A 21,060-nucleotide genomic window follows, 5' to 3' on the forward strand; every position below is an offset into this window, starting at 1 on the left:
CCCATCCAGTGCAGTCTCGACTCCCCGCAGATAAACGGTCACTCATTCCTTCAACAGTTTCTGAGCTGAATGCCTGTGAGGCAGCCATGCACGCCACGCTGGGGTTTTGGGAGGATTGAGCAAAACAAAACCCAGTCTCTTGGGGTTTACAGTGAATTGGAGAGAAATAGAGGAAAAACAAGACAAGAGTGAACATACACAGCAGGTAGAAAACAGTGAACACAGAGCAGGTGGGGAGGAGCCTGCAGAGTTAGCGTCTGTGCGGGGAAGCCTCCCTCGACCCAGGAGGTGAGGTTTCCTCTAGACAGTCTCATTTGCATCTCGATAACCACCAGGACTGCGCCCCGCCTGGGGAAGCCCCTTCCCTGCTGGGCGGTGGGCTCTAGCTGAGACCCCAGACTCAGTCATTTTGATTCTTTCAACAGCCACATCTTACTTATGAAGACCCCATCCTGGTCCACCTCAAACGCCAGCCTCACATTCAAGTCACAGCTGCCCCTCCCCCTCTGGCCAGCACAGACAGACTTGGGGGGACGGGGGTGGGGGTGTGGGCTGGGCTAGCCGTCCCCCCCAAGAGGAGGCTCCCTCTGGGTCCTCTGCCTCATTGTCCGCAGGCTCAGAGGGGCCTGGAGGGGACTACCCGAACCACAGACTCACCAGACCTGCCGCTCTGGACCACTGCTGTGAGCACCCCTCCTCTCCAGGGACACAAAGCCATCCCGGGGGGCCCCACGCCACACCCCAGCACCCCTTACAGCTCTCCGCGCTCAAGCCCCCCAGGCTGCTGCTTCTTGCCCTTGGGGAGGGGTAGACTTTGAGCCTCTCTCGGGCCTCGTTACCCCTCCCCACGCCGTCCCCTCCGGAACCGCCAGGGCCTCAGCAGAGGAGAGTCAGGGAAAAGCCCCAGTGCTCGCACCGGTCTCCGTGCTTGAGGTGACCAGCCGAACCTTTCCAGATCAAATCATTCTTTTTCTAATCTCCGTTGTCTGGGGCTGATTCAACCCTCTGACAGCTACGCAAGGCAACACAACTACAACACAAGGCTTTGTCCTCTTTCCCGCCCTGTCAACGTTCGATCTTCAAATCATCAAATCCCATGCCAGACCCGCCGCGAGAGACTGATTTCATCCTCCATCCAGTCACCAGGGACGGGACTCACGGATGAACAAGCCGGTGCCCCGGGCCCCAGGAAGCACCCAGTCTAGACGGAGAGAGATGATGAAACCAACCCGCACAGGGTGGTGAGGGGTGAGGCCTGGGCTAGTCCGCAAGTCGCCCTGCCTGAGCAAGAACACCGGTGAGACCTCACTCTGGCCAAGCACCCTGCCCCGGTGAGCCGTCCAAAGTTTGCAGCGGACGGATCTGAACGTTATTTCACACACGTTTTCCCACCGTCGAGACCGGCGCACGCGGACTTCGCATCATAGGATCAGAAACTATTCAAATAAGTGTTGGCTAAAAAACAAGCTATTTCTTTAAAACACGCTTTTCTTCGCTTTGATCAGAGAACCCGAGGCCAGCTTCTTTGGGGAACTGGCAGGAGAGGGGTGGGTGGGGAGAGGGGAGGGGTGAGGCAGCGCCTGCTGAACGGGTCTCCCGGACCCGCCCTCTGCAAGCCCAGCACACTCCCGGCAGCGCCGCCCGAGCCTCCTGGCAGCCGCGCCCCTCCGCGCCCCGCCCTCCGCTTTCCCGAAGGGCAGCCCCGCCCACCTCCTTCAGAGTGGCCGCGTCCCGGCTCCACTTTATGGGGTAAACTGCCTTGGGATTGGGGCTCCTTGAAGGGAGTGCCTGGCCAGGGGCGGGGCTGCCCCTGGGGCCTCGGTGCTTTGCACCATTCTCCAGAGTCTTCAATTGAGAGCAATTTAAATTCCTGTACCTGTTGGGGTGGGGGCTGAGAACCAGGGGTGAGCAGGTGGATGGGGCTGAGGCTCCAGAACAGCGCCAGGGAAGGGGCGAGGCTGAGCGCCCAGGCCTGGACTCTGAACCGCGGGCCTTCAGCGTGGTGCTCTCAAGGTAGCAGGAGAGCCTCGCTCAGGAAGCCACAGGAGCGCAGGACCCCCCAACCCCCGCCCCCCACACACATCCCAAGAAACAGCAGCTTGGGCGAAGCCCCAGGGATGGGGAGGAGTTGGCTGGGTGGGTGGGGAGGGAGGGAGGGGCCATCCAGGACAGGAAAGAGCACTGCAGAGGTGGGAGGGCTTGGGACATCCGGGGACACAGGAGAGCGTGCTCCCTCTGGCTGGACATAAGACTGCAGGGGCTGCAAAGGGTCCCAGGTGTCCCCACCGCCCCAGCAGCAAAGGGTGCCCAGGCCCATCCCCACCCACCCACCCTGGGGTCACTCTCTCTCCAGTTGGGGCAACCTCACAGCAAAGCGATGCCAGGTGCTTCCTGATGCCCCCAATCTCCTGGTCACTAGACTACGCTGTGATCACCCCAGGAGGTGGGAAGAGTCTGCTGGTGCCCCCTCCAACGTCCTGCCCAGAGCCACCTCCAGGGGGCACATTCTACTGTCCCCTTTCCCGGCTCCGGCTCCCGGATTCGAGGGGCTGGGTCAGGCCAGCCTTGCTGCTGATGTCGACCTGGGTCACCCCAGCCGGCTCTCGGGAGGCTGGGGCTCCAGCGCAGGCCCGCCCATTGGGGAAATCTGGGGTGCTCCCTCCACAGGCCCATGTGCTGGGCGGGGTCCCGGCTCTGGAGTCCTAGACGCGGTTCAGACCCCAGCTCTGCGCCTACTGACTGAGCCTCAGTCGCTGCCTCACCCTGTGACCCTGAGCACTCTCACCGTAGGGGGCTGGGCCATGCGAACCGTGAGGGGCTGGCGGAGAGAACGGGCCGAAGTGACCAGCACAGGCCGCACGAGGGCAGAGTAGGACACAGGAGGGCACGTGGTGGGGAGAGGGGAGCCTGCCCCAACCCGAGCGCGTCCCCAGTTCACACCATCTTCCCGCTCGCTGAGCTGAAGGGCCGACCGGACTTTGCAGGGAAAGCCAGCACCCACCGGCCACACTGCAGGAACACAGCCGCCAGCCTGGGCCGCCCTGCACGTCGGGCCAGCCCCACCCCGAACTGCGCCAGTCGGAGAGCCCGGCCTGGGATTCCCCTGAGGCCAGCAGGGGGAACGCCACCAGCCCCCGACCCGAGGGTGGGGCCTGCCCCGCCCTTTCCAGAAACCCGGCTCCGGTGTCAGGGGTGGAGCCCCACTCGGGAGCAAGTTCTGCGACCCGCGGCCCAGACCGGGGCGGGCCCCAGGGAGGGAGGGCGGCGGCGGCGGCGGCGGCAGGCCGGGACAACCCCGCCCCCCCACCGTGGTCTCTCGGGAGAGGGCCTGACCCAGGGTCCGGAGACCCCGCACAAGGAGGGCCAGCCAGGACCCGCCTGCCGACCAGCTCCACAGGCCTTGAGCCCTGGAGGGGGGCTGGTGACGTTTCACAACCCAAGGAGCAGCCACAGCAGCCGAGGAGCACCCCGCCCCCGCGCGCCACCCCCAGCTCCGGCCGACGTGCAGTGCAGGGAGCCCCGCCCAGCTACCCCGCACGTTCCTTCACTGAACCTCCCTGATAGGCTCCATTTTTCAGATAAGGGAGCTCAAGCAGACAGAAGGCTAGTAACTTCCCCAAAGCTGAGCTGGGACTGCAGAGCCGGACTCAATTTTTGCAGGGAGGGGGAGGTTGTGGGGTAAATTAGGTTTATTTATGTGCTATTTTTGATATATATTTATTTAATGGAGGTCCTGGGGATTGAACCAGGATCTCCTGCCTGCTGAGCACGCGCTCTACCACACTGAGATGTGCGCCCTGAACAGCAGGTGAGCTCTGGAGAAGAGAAGTGGGAGTTGGCCTCAGGGAGGCTCAGAGTAAGACAGCCAGGCTGCCTCTCCCATCCCCCGCAGCACAAGGGTTTCAAAGTCAAGGCCACACCCGCTAGAGCAGAGGGAGGGTCCCAAGGACCCTGTCAGGAGAGGAGGTGCAGGACAGAGGACTGGAGACCTCAGTGTCAGTCTGTCCTGTCCTGCTTCTCCAAGGAGGTGCTGAGGCCCTGGAGGTGGGGCCCCATGGGAACTTGGTGGTGGCTGGAAAGTTCTGGTGTCCATGTCTGAACTCGATGTCCCTCTCTCCAGTGGCAGGTGAAGAAGGGGCTGGTGCACAGACCCAGCTGCTGGCTGGGCAGGTGAGGGGGGTGCAGGGAGCCCTCCCGCCCTCCCCAAGCGCTTTGACCCTGGGAACACACCGGGCTGGCCCTCGCTGCCCAGACCTTGCCGTGCTGTGTCCCCTCCCCGACCCTCCTGACTCTCTGGGGCCTGGTGTAGACACCCATTCCTCCAGAAAGCCCTGCCAAGGCCAGGCAGGTGCCCCTGGTCTGTGCTGCCCCAGCCCTGTGCACCCCGCTGACCCATGGAGCTGGAACCTCCTGTCGCTGCCTCTCTCCCGCAGGGCTGCCAGCTCTGTGTCTAATCATAGCCCTGCCCTGCACGGCGCCCAGCATATACTGGGTGCATAGGAGACATCGAAAGAATGAGTGAATGAATGTATAAGAAATGAGGCCCAGGCCCCAGGACAAGCCCCTCCCAGGTGCCCAGAACTGTATCTTCCTCATCCTGGTGTACCAGCATCTGCCATGGTGCTTGGCACATGGCACAGGTAAAAGGGACAGGTAACTGACTGCCGTGCGACAGGAGGTGGTGCGACTGTGACAGCAGTTACAGCAGGTCCAGGGTGTGCAGGCCAGGGGAAGCAAACTTGCTCTGCCTGGAGGAGTGTGGGAGCCCCCCACCCCACATAGGTGCTTGGGAGGAGGCCTCCCAGGCAGAGGGAGCAGTCCAAGTGGGTGTGAGGTGCACGGGGTAGGGGGGTCCAGAGAACAGATGCCCTCCAGCCCAGGGCCGCCTCATCTTCTGCCAGCCGGGACCCGTGCCCCAAGGCCTTCTCTGCAGCTCCAGGACCCTGAGGCCCTGGTTTGTGGCTCAAGCCCAAGAGGACCAGGGGAGGGTGAGGGGAGGGAACTGAGGCACCCAGAGGAGCCCACGACTCTGGCGCTGATGAAACCATCCTTCCATCCTCCCTCGAGGCTCCCTGGCCCTCAGACACCTGCTCTTTGCACCCAGCCTGGAGGAAGAAAGCAGGTCGTCCACAGAGGCCTCATTGTTCCCGGGGTGACTCACATGGCCTGGGTGCTGTGAGGTGCCCAGCAGGGGCTCCCATCACAGCCTCGGCTCTGAGGCCCAGGCTGGAGAGAGCGCAGGCATCCCCTGGCCAGGCCCCTCCCAACTCAGAGCGGGCCAAAGCCCCTTGGAGACTCAACCCTGAGTCTCCCTCAGAAGACAAGAGACAGAGGTGACTTCAGTGTGTGGGGGGGCCTTTATTCCGGGCTGGGGTGGGCGTGTGGGGGTCAGCGTGAGTGCGGCGTCCAGCTGGGCAGCTCCTGGGCTGCAGGGGGCAGTTGGCCCGGGGGGGTGCTCGGGGGCCCCCAGGAGCAGGGGGCGTGCAGGGCAGGGACATGGCCAGGGAGGAGGGCCTGGGGGAAGGAGGCCGGGCCTCTACTTCCAGCGCCCGGTGACCTTGGCCTTCCCGCGGGTCTTGGAGCTGCAAGAGAAGCAGGCCCTGTGAGGCAGAGCACGGCAGGGCAGCGGCTCTCCACGGGGTCGGGGGGGGGGGCGGGATGCGGAGGGCTGAGAGGGGCAGCAGCCTGGGGGGCCGGGGCGAGAGCTCTCTGTCCCCTCCTCACTCCCCGGCGCTGAGGGAAGGAGAAGGAGGGGTGGCTGGGAGACAAGAGGCGGGGCGGGGCGGGCAGTGGCGGGGGCGGGGGTACTCACACTTTCTGATTATCATTGATCCTGTTCCGGAGAACGTTGATCTGTAGGAAGAGGAGGGGAGAAGGGAAGTGGCTGCCACTCTGGTGAGGCCCCCTCCCCCTGGGAGACCTGGCCTGTGCGTCCCTGTCCTCCCATGGGGCTGAGCGGCTGCCTTGAGGACTGCAGGGACACGCCGGCCAGAAGGGAGGGGGCTCCTGGGGCTGGAACCCCAGGAAGATGTCTGCTCAGCCGCGGCGCACCCTGTGATTCCTGAAGCGTCAGCCCAGTGGTGGGCACTGTGCCCATCAGAAGGGGCGCCGGGGCAGGTGGGCTGGACGGGAAGGGGCCTGCGGAGCGCACAGGTGCGGACCCGGTCCGCCAAAGCAGGGCGGTGGGCAGTGGGCGGCGGGCCGGCTCACCTCGTATTTCTGCTGCTTGAACTTCTCCTGCAGGTCGAACTTCTCTGCCTCCAGGCTGTAGATGCTCTCCCACAGCTCCCGGGCCTTCTCCCTGCACAGGCCAGGGCGGGGGGCAGGGGCAGGGGCAGTCAGGAAGGGCCCCCACTGCCTTCCTCCCGATCCCCCGACCCCGGCCCGGCCCTCCTTCCGCCCCTAGGCCTGCCGAGGCCCCGCACCCTGGCTCAGCGCCCAGCACTGAGGATGGGAGACCAGCGCGGCCACGACAGGGAACGCGGAGGAAGCGGGGACGCCCCTGGCGCTGCGGAGCCTCCACGTCGATCCCCTCCCCGCCCCCGGGGGCAGGTGGGGAATGAGCAGCCCTCCCGGACCAGAGCCCCGCCTGGTCCCGCCGCGCCGCCTGGGAATACGTGGGGCGGTAGCGCCCCCTGGTGGCGCGCGCGAGACAGCGCCCTCCTCTGGCCCCGCCCCTCCCGCCAGGTGTGGCCCTAGCCCCGCGGTCCCACCTCAGCTGGTCCTCGTTCAGGTGGTCGATGGCCAGCACCTTCCTCCTCTCGGCCAGAATCTTCTTCTTCTTTTCCCGCTCTGTCTGCCTCTTCCCACTTTTACGCTCCGTCTGGAGGGGGTGACAAGCAGGGAAACGGGCTGGAGGGGGCTGGAGGACGCCGCTTCCTAACCCCTCACCCCCCAGGCCCAGTGTGGGAGAGGGGCACGGCCTGCATGGGGCCAGCTTCCGTCCTCTTCCTCCTGCAACACCCACGCCATCAACGGCCTGGATGCCCAGGCAGCGCGGAGGGGGGTTGGCGGGAGGCTCCCTACAGTCCCCGCTCCCTGCGTCCCACTCCCCCACATCCCCCTCCAGCTCAGTGCCTTCCCCTTCCAGCGCTCCCCAAACTGCAAGGTGGAGGATGGTGCAAGGATTGGTACCCACCTCAGCCTGCAGAACCAGGACACCACGAGAGGAAGACCAGAGAGAAAGACGGAACCGCGACAGAGAAAGGGGGCAGGGCGCGGGGACAGAGGCAGACACGGGAGGGAGAGGGTGGTTCAGACACGTGATGTGGCAACCCCATTACTGGACAGGCGTCTGGGTTAGGGTTAGGGTGGGGGCTATTCTGACTGCAGCGTCCTGCTGGTATGGTCACCTGAGTGCAAAAGCCAGGGGGCTGGCCCGGTCCTGACCAGGGGCTTAGAAGTCTAGGAAAACGTTCTGATGAGTCCACTGCATTGAAGAAATCGATTTCCCGTTTCCCCTCCCCCTGAGGATGGAGGATCTTGGGTGCGGGGCACCCACACTAGGACCTGGGAGTGAGCTCCCAGGGGTAAACCAGCCCACGTCTACAGGGCTCAGAGGCTCTCCAGGGTAGCAGGAAGGGCCAGCAGTATTAATCCCATTTTATAGATAAGGAAAGTGAGCTCCAGGGTCCCAGACCACACAGGGCTGTCTGTGGTGGGTCTGATGAGCACAGGGCCTGCCAGCTGCATCCGGCCACCGTGGGGCCAGGGGTGGGAGGGGCAGCCCCCACCCCACAGGTGCCTCCCAGGGAAAGCCAGCTGGGTGGAGAGAAGCTCAGGGCCTGGGCATGAGCACTCAGCCTCCCAGCAGCACTGGGAGTTTCTCCCAGGGTCCCGCCTGCCCTCCGTCTGCTGCAGGGGACACCGCCCCTCACAACACCGCAGCCCCAGAGAGCCCCCCACCTTCTGGATGTAGCCTCCGAAGTGCATCATGTTGGACAGAGCCTTCTTCTTCCGGGCCTCGTCCTCAGCCCTCCTCCTGCTCTCCTCCTCCTCCCGGCGGGCCCTCTCCTCCTGGGTCCCAGCGGAGCAGAGAGCAGATTAGGGGCAGGGGCCGAAACCCCAACCCTGGGCTGGCGCTGGGGTCTTCGTGGCTGAGTGGGGTGTCTCTAGGGCGTCTCTGGCACAGGGCCTGGGGCTGGAGGTTGCTGAGCGGTGACGAACGGGGTCCTGATTCCCAAGTGTGAGGCCCCACCACCCCTCAGGCCGGGGACTCTGGGGGGCCCCGTGGTTGTGGAAGGTCCTGGGCAGCAGCGCAGGAAGGGGGCCACGGTGCCTCAACTCCCAGGGGCCTGCACTGGGGAGGGATGAGGACGTTAAGTGCATTTTGTCCTGTTCGCTGGGAATCACTGGAGCCCAAACAATGCCCAGCGCTCAGGACTGAGTGCTGGCCTATGGATAGCGAGGGGCCTGGGCGGGTCACTCACAGCCAGGCGGGTCTGACGCTCCCTCTCCCGCTCAGTCCGGATGCGCTGCTGCTCTGCCCGCTCCGCCCGCCTTTTCTCCTATGCAGGGAAACACAGCCTGCCCAGCGTGTGCGTGCGGAGGGGTCATCGGGAACACAGGACCCCCGGGAAAGAGGAGGCAAGGCAGCCCCAGGGGCTGTCCCCTCAGAGTCTCAGGGCAGCGGCGTCTCCCTGCGAGGGCCTTTGCTCACAGCCGGTCCCTTGGACAACAGACACAGGAACGCCCTGGCCAAGATGGATGGGTGGCCCGCGTCGAGCCGTACTCGTGGGACTGACCTCAGCTTCTGAAAAATGTCAGGCAGCTTCTCCGTGTCCCTCAGTGCCCCCCCAACCCTGACAATGGCCCTCTGCCAGGAGATAGAGGCCAAGTCCTCAGCCAACCTAGCAACATGGGCCGTGGAGAGAGAACAAGGAATCCAAGTAACCTCCCCCGCCAGTGGGATAGCTGGGATTCCAGAGGCCACCTGCATCTTCCCTCCATTGTGGGGGGGCTTCTGCCCGCTGGGAGGGAGGGGGTAGGGGTGGTCAGAGAGGATGGGTCAGCTCCAGCCCTCTGGGGTGGGAAGGGGGCCCCTGCTGGACCTCACTCCCAGCAGGGCCAGGGTCCCCAGGGCAGGCCCCCCAGGGCTGGGGCGGGGTAGAGGGGGCAGACACCCACGATCCGATCCTTGAGCGAGACCAGCTCCTCCTCCTCCTTCTTCCTGTTCTCAAAGTGCGCCTCGATCAGCGCCTGCAGCTCGTTCAGGTCCTTCTCCATGCGCTTGCGGTGGATGTCCTGCGGGGATAGGGGGCCTTGGGCTCAGAGGGGCAGCTGGGGCCTGAACCCAGGACAGCGGCCAGCGCTGGATGCCCTCCTGCCGCGACCTTCCGCAGCCACAAGGCCATGAGGTCTCTCCCATGGAGCCGGCCCTCCCCAAAGCCGGCACTCACGTCGAAGTCCACTCTCTCTCCGTCAGGTATCTTGGGCGGCACCAGGTTGGGCATGAACAGCCTGGCGGACAGAAGGAGGCGTGAGCGCCACCCCTCCCTGGACCTGAGGGGCTGCGGTGCCCGGTGGACAGGAGCCCCTCCTCCCTGTGGAAGCGTGGCGGCCCACTGCCCGGTGATACCAGCGCCAGTGTCCACATGGGGTCCTCACGCTCACTCAGCACCCACGTGGGGGTCCCACAGCTCTCACACGTGTCCCTTCATCAGACACGGAGCAGGAACCACTGATCTCAGTTAAGAAAACCGAGGCTCAGAGACGTAGTGATTTGCTCAAAGCCACACAGCCAGGAGGAAGAGAGGCTGACAGGTGATGCATTTGGCCACGTCCTGGCATCTCCCCAGGAGCCTGGTCCCCACCCCACCACACCCTAGCTGTGTGACATGGGGCCCGTGGGCTCTGGGCCTTGGTTTCCCCGTCTGCCCTCGTCTGTGTGGGGCTGAAACGAGACCCTCCTGTGTTCGTACCAGCGCAGGAACGGGAGGGGAGCTGGACTTGTGGGGCCGGGCTGGTGTCAGGCCATTTCAGACCCGCCCGCTGAAGCTGGAAGACCCCTGCACGTGTGCTGAGGCACCTTCTGCTGGTGGGATTGGCCCTCCCGAAAGGAAAACCTCATGGGCCCCCACCCCACCCCACACCCAGCGCCCAGGCGATGTCACGTATGTGGCACCAATTTGCCCCGTGGGGCCCTTTGGGACTCTCTGAAGCCACAGGCCTAGGCTGACACGGCTTCACTGCTTGGCTTCCCCGCAGTGTTCTTCCCTCTTTCCCCAGGTCCCACTGCAGCCACTGAGGAGGGTGTTCTAGCTCTCCTGTGGGACAGGATGGGGTGTCCGCCCAGGGTCAGGACCGTCTTTTCCTCTAGATGAAGGCAGTGCTGACCGTGGGGGGCACAGAACTGGTGATGGACTGTGGGTGGATTTCGGCCCCCAAGTCCCCCCCGACACGCAAACCCCAGTGAGACTCTTGTGCAGCACACGACCTGTACACCCCCCAGCCCATGCCCCCTGTGCCACAGGGCACTGCGGCCTGGTCGCGGCTGTGCCCTCTGACGGGCCCCTGCCCCCAGGGCTTCAGTGCAGACAGGTGCGCCCCACTCACCTGGGCTTGGGTTTGGACCCCTCCACTGGGCCGTCTGGAGAGGAGGGAAGCACACAGCCAGGGGTCAGGAGGTCCTGGGTCTGGTCTCACTCTGCCCTGATGAACTAGGTACCCGTGGGCCTCTGCTTCCCCATCCGCCCTGGGGACAGCCCTCCCAGCCTTGGGGACCCCTGGTTGCAGGAGAATCCAAAGAACTAAGCATCAGGGTGGCAAACCCCACACTGTGTCTCACAGCATCCCTGGGGGTGTCTCGGGGACACACACAGCCCTCTCATCAGCAGCACTGGCCTGCAGGGAGGACGGCCAGAGGCACAGTCCCTGGGGGTCCTAGCCCCAGAGTCCCCTCCCGGTCTCTGCCTCCTCAGTTGCCCCCAGATCTCCTGGTGGCCCAGGACCAGGAAGCTGAGGGGCATGATTCCCAGCCCCACTGGCTGCACTGTCCCCGGAGGCATGACTGGGGCCACCTGGGCGGCTGGAGAAGGCTGAAGCCCGACAGCGACCACAGCAGTGACCCGCCCCATGGACCATCTGTGTGTGGGATCTCATCCTGCAGATGCTGCACTCTTGAGAGAGTCACCCAAGCTCCAGGAGACTCGTGTGCACATGTGACTTGTGGCCACTGCCCAGCCTAGACTGGACACCTAGACTGGACACCCGGCCCTCTCCCTCTGGGCACCACCAAGGCAGCTTCTCTCCAAAACCCACATGGTCACCGAGCCTTGTCCTCTCATCCTCGAGCCCCATCCCCTCCCCCAGAGCTGCCCTGCTCCCTGGCCCCCCCGTTCTCATCCCGATGTCCAGCGTCCTCACCTTCCACCTCCTTAGCATCCTCTTCTTGTCCATCTTCTAAACAGAACATGAGAAATCAGTAAAGGTCCTGGTTCTGAGCTCAGGCCCCCCCGCCAAGAGCCTCCCCACATAGGTCCTTGGCTAAGCGTGCCCTGCGGGGGCCTGGGGTCCGGGAGCTCTCTGTCCACACACCCACCCCCACGCCCAAGACAACCTGGCACAAGAGGAGCATGTGGTCAGCGTCTATTGAGCAGACAGCCGAGGGCTGAGCCCCAGCCCAGGCAGGACGCACTGCTGTCCGGGCTGCAAAGCATGTTCCAGGCAGATTTCTTGCTGCCGTGGGAATGGCTCCAGGGCGCTTGTCACCTGGGTGCCAGGACAAAGCCCCTCGGACCCTCAGACTCCCGCCCTGCTCCGAGCAGAGCCTCACCTTCAACATTGGGCTCCTCAGCCTCGCCTCCAGCCTCTTCTCCCGCTGCCTCCTGCTCTGGAGAAGTGACCCAGACACAGTGAACCCAGGCCCCGCATGTGCCGGCAGGAGAACGGGGGGCTGGGGGGCGCAGCGGCATCCAGGGGCAGGATGAATGTGGGGGTGACTGGTGTGACTGGCCGGGGCGGCTCTGTTCTTGGTTTAAACCAGAATTTGGCAAACCCCAGGGCCCAACCTGGCCCCCAGACTGCTTCCGTAAATAAAGTTCTGCCGGTACTTGGCCCGGCTGCCTCAGGCTGCAGCAGAACTGGCCCGCTGCCGCAGGGACTGTGCACCGCAAAGCCTGAAACGCCGCTCCTCGCGGGACGTCCGCTGGCCGCCGGGGAACACAGCGGAAAGGCGTGGCTGTGCAGGTCCTTCTGTTTGAGCCTCGCCTCCCGGGGTCTCTGGACACCTGCTCTGGACCCGCAGACCACGGGGAGGGCAGGAGCACGGGGGGCAGGCGGCGGGGGCAGCCCCAGAGCGGGGTGGCCTCGAGGCCCCGCTGGACGGGGGCTCTGCCTGTGGGCTTTCTGTCTGACTCGGCGCCCATTCCCCGCCTCACTCCCCGCCCCACTCCCCGACTTTGCACCCAGGGATGTGGCACCACAGGGGTCAGGGAAGCCCCTATCGGGGACTTAGACCCTAGAAACCCTTCATCTGCATCAGAGAGAAACCAGGAGCTGGCCTGCACGTGAGTGAACGAGCTGCCCGCCACGTGGGCATGTGCGCCACCCAGAGAGCCGGGGATCCTCCTGTTTCATCCACTCGCTCGGCAGGAGGTGGCCCCCACCTCAGTCAGATGCTCAGAGCAGACAGACACGTTAGACAGCGTGATGCCAGGCACACAGCTCGGCCTGTAAGAGGTGCCTGCGATGCTCCTGGGCTGAGGGCCTTGGGTGGCGGCCTCTGAGCAGAGGGGGTGGGAAAGCCCGACGGGGCGGGGCCAGCACGAGAAACGTCCACCCCAGTCTCCACCGCCCCGGCCTCCCCTGCCCCGGCCTCCTTTCTTTTCCTAGGTCTGAGTCCTCTCTGAGGCCTGGAGATGCCTCTTCTTTGACCCCTGCAGGATGCTTACCTCAAAGAGGATCCTTCCAGCAGGGGGTGACAGTGGAGGGCTGGCCAGCAAGGACGGGGCCAGGTGTGGGGGCCACCTTCCAGCCATCTCGTTAACACCTCTCCCACTCTGATGTTTCAATCCTCACCCTCACCCAGTGGCCACACAGCACCCACTAGATGGGCACCCAGCTGCCCACGACACCCTCAGATGTCACTGTCAGAAAGCTCTTTCTAAACTTAAGCCCCGGTCTGCCCCCTTGTCCTGGTCTTGCCCTGCCCACAGCAGCACACACTTGTGGGCTGACATCATGCCCCCCTGCCCCAGCTATTTCCAGTCCCCCAGCTGGAGTCCCCAATGACTCTGTCCCCAGGCCCCTCACCCCCTGGCTGCCCTGCCTGGGTGCTGTCCACCAGAGGGAGGGTCGGGAGCAGGATGGTGGGGGCGCTAGAGGAAGGCAGACGTCAGTCCCCCCAGACCTGGACTTGGAGCAGGCTGGGGGCCTGGCCAGGCTGGGTCACCCCTCCCCCCAGCCCAGGGGAGAGCTGAGGAAGCGGGAACAGGAGCGGCGGCCTTGGTCCCCCACACCTGCCCCCCCAACAGGCCCGACTGGCAGGCGGCCCCAGGGACAGGGGTGGGTCACGGGACAGGCAAAGCTGCACTGCCATCTCTGTCCCCTTCTGGGGTCAGGGAGCAGCAGCCGTGAAGGGGAGAAGCCAGACAGGTTAGTCTGGGGCAGGAGGACGGGGCGGGAGCATGTGGAAGGGTGAGAGTGGGCGGCGGGGCCCAGGTCCTGCCCCACCACCTCCTAGCAACCTGGGCGCCCCGCTCCAGTAACTGCCTGGAGCCTCAGTGCCTCGTCAGCAGGATGCAGACACCAGGGTGGACTTACTTCTCAGGGATGTACGGGTGTGCCTGGCCGGGGGAGCACTGACTGAGGGGTAACCGGCCACCTCCTGCCTCTGCATGGCTGGGCCTTGGCCTCCCTCTGCTGGGGCAGAGGCTCCAGAGAGCAGAGCAGGGTCAGTTCACTCCCAGCAAACACTTCCCCGTTCCCACCCCGAAGGAGCCTCTCGGGTACCCACAGAACACCGCCCCTTTCCAGGAGAGCCGGGCTCGGGGCAGATTTGGAAGGAAGCTGCCCATCTGAGGAACGCCCAGCGTTCCGCCTCTAGGGAACAATGTGCATAGAACTGCTGTCTCCTGGAGGAAGCGGAGACCTGGGGCTGGCCATCCTAGCAGCTTGGTGACGTCTGTCCAGACCTCATTTTCCTGGTCACCGGCAGCAGGGGCGTAGCTACTCGCAGCTGTGGTCCATTCATTGCAAGCAAGGCAGATGCTACGGGACTCAGACCGCCATCACAGTGGAGAGCTATTTTGTTAATTTACCATCAAGTCCTACTGTGCAGAGCACGCAGATGGGTCCCAAATCCAGGGTCTATGGCTCGAACTTCCTTCCCCAAAGCCAAGGAAACCCACTGTATGGAGGGGCTGGGCAGGGAACACAGCCTCGAGGGGAGCCAGCTACATTTGGGTTCCAAAACTATCCAAATGGCCTCTGAAGTGCTTGCTGTTCCTTGAGAGCTGGCTCCCAACACCCCTCCCAGGTTCTCCTGGGAGCGTCTCTGTGTCTCCTCTTTGACAGGCACCCCTAGAACAGCCTCACATGTGCAGGCGGCCCCCATTTTCCCCAGAAGACACGGAAACGGCCCCTATGTCTCCCAAGCCCCGACTCTGTCCTCGGAACTTCCAACTCCTAACATCCACACACCATGTGCTAGAATGACATTTCTGAGGATCTGCTGAGCCTCTCAGGGGCAAGGTCCACTCTGCTCGGGGTGCAGAAGCTGTTTGGGGGCAGGCTGAGGACAGAGCGAGCTCTCCTGACCACCTCCGTGGGTCAAACACCCGGGAAGAAGAGAAGGTTAGGTGCTTTCAGGGAGAAGGGGCACCAGGCTGCAGTAATGATCACAGAGAAGGAAGGGCAAAGATCTGGGGGTCACAGTGGACCTGCTCCAGGTAACAGTGTCTTCATACCTGCATGAGATGTCTCAGCTACCTGCACACTTCCACGATCTCATTTGAAAAAGTATTCAACTGAAAGTTTTAGGCGCGATCATGCTGTTATGGTTACGCTATTCAAGTAGTGCTCATCTTTTAGAGAAATTGCTGAACTACGTAAGCGGGAGATGCTGTGATGTCTGGGCTGATTCTGATGTCTGCCCTCAGTCCTGGGCGGAGGCAGGCGCAGGCGAAAGAAGACTGGCCGGGGCTGGTGGGCGCTGAGCTGGGTGACGGGTGCATGGGGGGGGGCTGCATTCTTCTGTTTTTGCTACTTTTACAAGCATTTAAAACCTCACAAGGTAAAAAAGAAATTAGAGGGAAAGCAGAGATAATTCACTGGGAAAAGTGGCGATTCTGTGTGAACAAGCCAGTGGGCAGCAGAGACAGGTTTAAAGCTTTTGTCCTGAGATCTGAGCTCCCAGGGCTCGGGCTGATCCCAGTTCGGGGCCGCGGTTGGTTGAGGGGGGAGGCTCTTTGCTCAGCAGAGAGCAAGGGGTGGGAATGGACATGGTGCCCCCCACCCCAGGCCCTCCTTCTGGCCTCCCCCCTTCCACCTCCGTCCACCTGAGCTTCATACCTTCCACATCTCCTTCTGCTCCAGGAAAGAGGCCGCGGCCGCAAGAGAGGAGAGAAGAGATGGGTCAGGTCGGTTTCAAACCAGGCTGTCCTTCCACCCAGGGAGTGACAGGTGCGCGCTTACCTTCCTGCTCCCTGTGGAGCGAGGAAAGATGCCTTCAGGACACAGCACATGCTGCACACACATCTTCACACCACACACTCACACACACCACACACAGGCCTTCTCCTGAAGATGGCCCGTTCCTAGCCCCCTCACTGGGTCCTGGAGTCCCCCGCTTAGCCCACCTGGCCACAAAGCCCAGCCCACCTGGCCACAAAGCCCAGCCCAGCCCAGCCCAGCCTCCCTCCACGTTGCCTCCCACTGTCCCCAGGAAATCAGGTCAGCCGCTGACCTCCCCTGCGTTCTGCCAGCCTCTTCCCTCACGTACCTCCCAGCTCCCCTTGTACCCCGAGAGCCCTCTTCCTCCCCCATCTCCACCCACACGCAGCCCCCAAGCCCTCCACCCTCCGCGCCCAGATGTGCCTGCACAGGTTCCTCCCTGGGCACCCGCCCCTCCAGGAGATGGCTGGCTGGCCTCCAGCGTGTCCCCCTTAGGACAGCTGGCCCTCAGAGCAGTGTGGGGCACAGGGAAGTGCAGGGACAGCAACTTCCCAGGCAGCGGTGACAAGGCTCTGAAGTGGGTTTCTGGGGCTAGATACTCTGTGGCCTCGGAGTCATTAGGGAAACTCTCTGGGGGCTCACTGCTGATCCCCTTGCCTGATGGTGGCCTCGGGGCCCAGGATGCCGCAGCCCTGGCCAGGCGTGCAGAGGGGACCGACAGGGCGCCCGGTACTCACTCCTCGTACTCCTCTCCAGCCTCCTCCACGTCCGACATGGTGTCCACTTCCCTCTGGGGAGAGAAGCAGTCAGGGTGGGCGGAGGGCCGGCCCTCAGCTCTGCGAGAAGACCTGAGCCCTGCTGTCCACCCGCCCCTTGCAGCCCGTGACGCGGCGTCTGCCCACGCTCTCCTGTGTCGGCGACGATGACACCAGCGCCCCAGAGGGGCAGCGGCCTCAAACATCGTGCCTTTCTGAACAATGGCTCTAAATGCATTTTCAGGCCACAGCCCTGCCCAGTGCTCAGGGGAGAACCCTGCCCCCAGCTCCAGCCACACAGCCGCCCCGGGAGAGCCGCACAGCCCTGGCCTGGCTACGGACTCAACTTGGCAATAAAAGGAACAAACCGGGGCGCACCCCTGCCTGGCTGAGTCTGCCGGGGGGGACTCTCACTGATGGCAGGAAAAGCCAATTCATACGGTTACATTTGTGTCACGCTCTTGAAGTGGCAAAGCGGCAGAGATGGAGAGCAGACTGGTTTCAGGGGTGGTGGGGAGGCTGGGGGCAGGTGGGCGTGGTGATGAGGCACCTGAGGGGCCCCGCGGCTCCAGAGCTGCTCAGCGTCTTCACTGTGGTGGTGGATCCACTGAGCCACAGCGGTTAAAAGGGAATAGACTCACACACTCGCGCACACTCTCACACGCACACAGACGCGCGCGCGCGCACCCGCGCGCACACACAGTCCAAGCGGCACCCGGGAATCGGAGGAAGATGGTGGATCGGGGCCAATTCCAGGTCCCGGCTGTGATCTGTAGCTGATTGTGCAGATGTTTCCGCTGGCGAGGGGCAGGGATCTGAGCAAAGTGAACGGGGGCCTGTACCTTCTCACAACGGCACATTATCTACCACCATCCAATTAACTGGAGTTTCCCTAAGGAAACGTTCATTTCGAGACACACACACCCCCACACTAGGAACAGGCAGTGGAGACTCAGGTTTGGACAAGTCTTCCCAAGGCCTCTGACATCAGCTGTTCCTCTGTGCCATGGAGACAGATGCCCGCGCCCTGGCTGCCCTGCCCTGGGGTCTCTGAGGGCAGGGCTGACAAGGAGGAAGGTGTTTTACTGTAACTTCTGCGTGCCGACAGGAGAAGCCAAGGGAAGGGTGGAGGAAGCCACACACAGGACTGGGCTGTGAGACTAATCTGGCTTTACTGGCTCCATCACGGACTTGCATGTGACCTTGGAAAGGTCATTGGCCTCCCTACACCTCAGTTCCCTCCTCTCCTGGGAGACAAGGGACGGGGTGACCTGAGGCCTCCCCTGCCTTTGTCCCACTGATGTCCAGCGCTGTGAGTGACAGTGGCACAGATAGTGATGCCCACTGCCCTGGCCACCTGTCCCCATATGACCCGCCGTAGCAGCTGAGGCTGGCCCTAAGCAGCCATCTGACATCCAGTGAGCCACAGCTTCAGTACGCGGCGTGATTTCTGCCACAAGGCAGCCCCTTTGAGGTTCTGAAGGAGCCCCTGTCCCCAGCCTGCTCTAGTTGGTCCAGTTCTGCTGGGTCAGGACAGTGCGGCTACAGCAAGGCAGGCCCCTCCCCAGCCCCCTCGCTGGAGTCTGGAATCTGGAGTCGGGTGGGGCACGGAGGGTGGGGCTGGTTACAAGGAGCTTTGGACAAAAGCTGTACCACCTTTTGGCTCCCCCAGGTAGGGGTGGGAGAGAAGAGACATCAGACAGGTAAGGAGAGAGACTCACACCCCAAAGCGTCTCCAAGTAGGGCTTCGGGGGAGAGCGCAGGAGGGCCGCCCCCAGCCCAGGTGGATAAGCACTGCCTGGAGCCCCAGGGGCATAGCCAGAACCAGCAGCCTGAGAATTGGGCAGCCGCTCCTGAACCCCAGGAGGAATGTGTCATCTCAGGGAGGGGGGAGATTCCCCGGGGACTGTGTGTGGCCAGCCTGGGGCTTGGGGTCTAGCCCTCTCTTCTTTCCAGCCCACCCTCACCCCTGGGCGTGGCCCTGGAGACCTCCCCCTGCTCCTGGGAGCACTGTCCAGCCCCTAAAAATAGCCTGCCACCACAAGGCTGGGTGGGGGCGGGCATTCAGCAAAGAGGACACAGCAAGACAATTGTCCAAGGGGACAGAGGGTGGGGGAGACGATGGGCTGGGGCTGGGGCTCCAGCGAGGAGACAGTGGAGAACCTGGCAGGCAAGGAATGAGAATGCCCGCACCGGAGCCGCCTCCTGCCCCACAGACTGCTTCCTAGCCAGTCCCCCTCACATCTGAGAGGTCGGGTCCCCTTTCTTGGGGAGCAAAGCAAAAACAATAGAAGGCAAAAAGAACACTGGCCCTGCGGTCAACAGATCTGGGTTTAGACCCTAGTTTTTGCTGTGTGACCTTAGTTAAGTCACTTAACCTCTCTGGGTCTCGGTTCACTTACCTATAAAATAGAGGAGCTTTAGGTTCTAGTCTTGCAGAAACAGTCTGAGTCTCTGAGGAATGGAGGCCCCACTCCTCAGCCCTTATCCCTAAAATTCAGCTGGACGCTTCCTAAGCCTGCAGCTGTCAGCCACCAGGAGAGCTGGGGTGCAGGGTATGGCTGGGCCAGGCGGGGGTGGGGCGTTAGGGCAGGAGGGAGAGGGCGGTGGGCAACTTGATGCTCTCAGATTCCTCTTCTGCCCCGAGGCGGGAGCACATGGGTCAGGGAAAGAATTTGGGGGACCAGGTGGCTTCCCAGCTGCACCAGCACAGGACCATGCTCTGAAATGCCCCGCACGCCAGGCGGCCCTTCCCCTGGCGTTTCTGCAGTGCTCCTGGGAGCAGAGGGGCTATTTCTCGCCTCACCACTTCAGAGCTGAGAGCAAGGGCTCTCGCCATGGGCTGGGCGGGGCGGGGGTCACCATGGCAGGGACCCTGGGGAGGCAGCTGGACCCAGAGTTAACCCTCTAACCCAGTCAGCTGGGTTCACGCTCCATGAAAGGTTCTCCCAGAGAGAGGTCGGCCCACGTCCTGTCTGGGGACACGGGCGCGATGCCAGGTCTGGGAGGTCAGGAGACGCCCTGTCCGCTGGGGTTCCTGCCTGCCTCTGGACATGTGGTCCTTCTGCGGGACAGTTTCTGATCCTGGAGAAGAGAGTTTGGCCCAAGGACTGTTCTGACCAATGTGACCACAGCCTCACTCTGTCTCCAGGGATGGAGAAGAGCCCACCTGGGCCAGGTCAGGAGGACCCTCTGCCTTGCAGTGGGGCACCGAGTGACCCGGGGAAGCTCCCGCAGGCTGGAGCATCACCGTGCTTAGGGGTCTGGCCACCGTCTGTCCATTCTGCCACCGAGGAGACAGGCCCAGGGCGGGGCAGCTACTCACCCAGATGTGCCAACCACACAGCACCTTCTGCGGCTGGCCCGGGACCCAGACCCGTCTGCCGTCTCTGCCATGGGGTTCCCGCCACCCTGCTGCCCGAGTCCTAGAGCCGTCCCTGCAACACCCTCTCTGAAGCTCCAGAGGGAAGGGGACCCTCCCAGCTCCGACACCTGCTCAGAGGGGACGCGGGCACTCTGGACAGGGGGCCAGGCCCCAGGGCCCTTCCCTCTGCTCTCTCAAGTCTGCCGGAGCCTTACCTCAGAACAGGAGCTCAGACGGGTCCTGAGGTCTGGCCCGCCTCGGCGGGGACTGGGTGAGGGCGAGGGATGGAGAGGGCTTTAAGCAGGCATGTGGGCTGGGGCTGGGGAGCCAGCCCTGTGGTGAGAGGAATGTGTGGCAGGAGACGCGCCGGGGGGAGGCTGGGGGCGGGGGGGGCAGTGGGGGTGTTGGCTGTGATTTTGGCAGGTTCCAGGGGCAGGGCTAGGGGAACACGTACCCCACGCCATATAAGCCCATGTGGTCATCCAGCTGCTCAGATAAGCTATTTAAAACCAGAACAGATAGGCAGGGGACGAGAGGGAGCAGGCGTGTGACATAAACCAGCTGTCCCTCCTGAGAATCCCGATAAGCAGATGCCAGCAGCCCGGGCCGGGGAGACAGGCTGGGAACAGGCGGGGGGCAGCAGGCAGTTCGCCCCCCGGGACGGGGTCCACGGGAGAGGCAGGGCTTATCTGCAGCTTGACTCGAAGTGATGCTGTGTGGGTGCTGGCGCCTTCCCAGCTACTGGCTGCTTCCCCCGGGCCAGGCCTCGGGCGGGAGGCAGACTCTGGGGGCCTCAGTGAGCCTATGTGCAGAGGGGGTCTTCTCCTTGACCCCAAGTGCCTCACTGGAAGGGACTAAACCCACTTCAGCAAATCAGATACAAGGTAGAATTTCCAGCCAAGAATGGTAGTTCTCGTCTGACAGGCAGCTGGTTGTGCGAGGGGGCAGGGAAACTGGCTGAAGTTCATTCCGATATGGCTTTAAAATTAGGCAACGCGGGACTATGATCTGCTAACCCTACTAGATCATAAGACCCGTAAGACTGGGGCCCAGGGGTTCCGTGTTTGCATGTGTGTGTGTGTGTGTCCACAGCCCCTGGTACAGCGCTGGGGATGCTTGAGGGCTCAGTACGTAAGGAAAGAGAGAGAAGGAAGCGCGTCTGGGGACTGGTGGGCCGACTCCCCTCCATCTCTGGAATCTAAGGCCCCCATCCTGCCTGACTCCAAGAAGGAGTGCCCCTCCTCCAGACCAGCCCCCTCCTTCCTGTGTGCCCCCTCGCCCTGCCCAGCTCCAGCCCTCCCCACCCTCAGACTCTCCTCTGACCCGGCC

The 21,060-nt window shown here is 63.3% G+C and overlaps 1 protein-coding gene across 5 annotated transcripts; it reads right to left on the minus strand.

Moving 5' to 3' along the window:
* Positions 1-5,338: 5,338 nt before the first annotated feature.
* On the minus strand, positions 5,339-16,402 carry TNNT2 (troponin T2, cardiac type). Of its 5 annotated transcripts, XM_072948822.1 has the most exons (14): positions 16,350-16,402; positions 15,634-15,644; positions 11,774-11,830; positions 11,365-11,400; positions 10,555-10,588; positions 9,399-9,459; positions 9,127-9,243; positions 8,430-8,507; positions 7,906-8,016; positions 7,139-7,144; positions 6,714-6,823; positions 6,211-6,301; positions 5,813-5,853; positions 5,339-5,582 (listed from the first exon to the last, which is right to left on the minus strand). In XM_072948822.1, exons 1-14 carry the CDS (start codon positions 16,385-16,387, stop codon positions 5,537-5,539), a joined length of 837 nt encoding a protein of 278 aa, XP_072804923.1. In that variant the 5' UTR covers positions 16,388-16,402; the 3' UTR covers positions 5,339-5,536. The 5 variants fall into 5 exon arrangements, with proteins under 5 accessions (XP_072804923.1, XP_072804924.1, XP_072804922.1 ...); XM_072948823.1 differs by lacking the exons at positions 15,634-15,644; positions 16,350-16,402 and having other exon boundaries at positions 11,365-11,397; positions 11,774-12,554; XM_072948821.1 differs by lacking the exons at positions 7,139-7,144; positions 15,634-15,644; positions 16,350-16,402 and having other exon boundaries at positions 11,774-12,550.
* Between the last annotated feature and the right edge of the window lie 4,658 nt (positions 16,403-21,060).

The sequence above is a fragment of the Vicugna pacos genome, chromosome 23 (assembly GCF_048564905.1).
Source record: "Vicugna pacos chromosome 23, VicPac4, whole genome shotgun sequence".
Lineage (NCBI taxonomy): Eukaryota > Metazoa > Chordata > Mammalia > Artiodactyla > Camelidae > Vicugna > Vicugna pacos.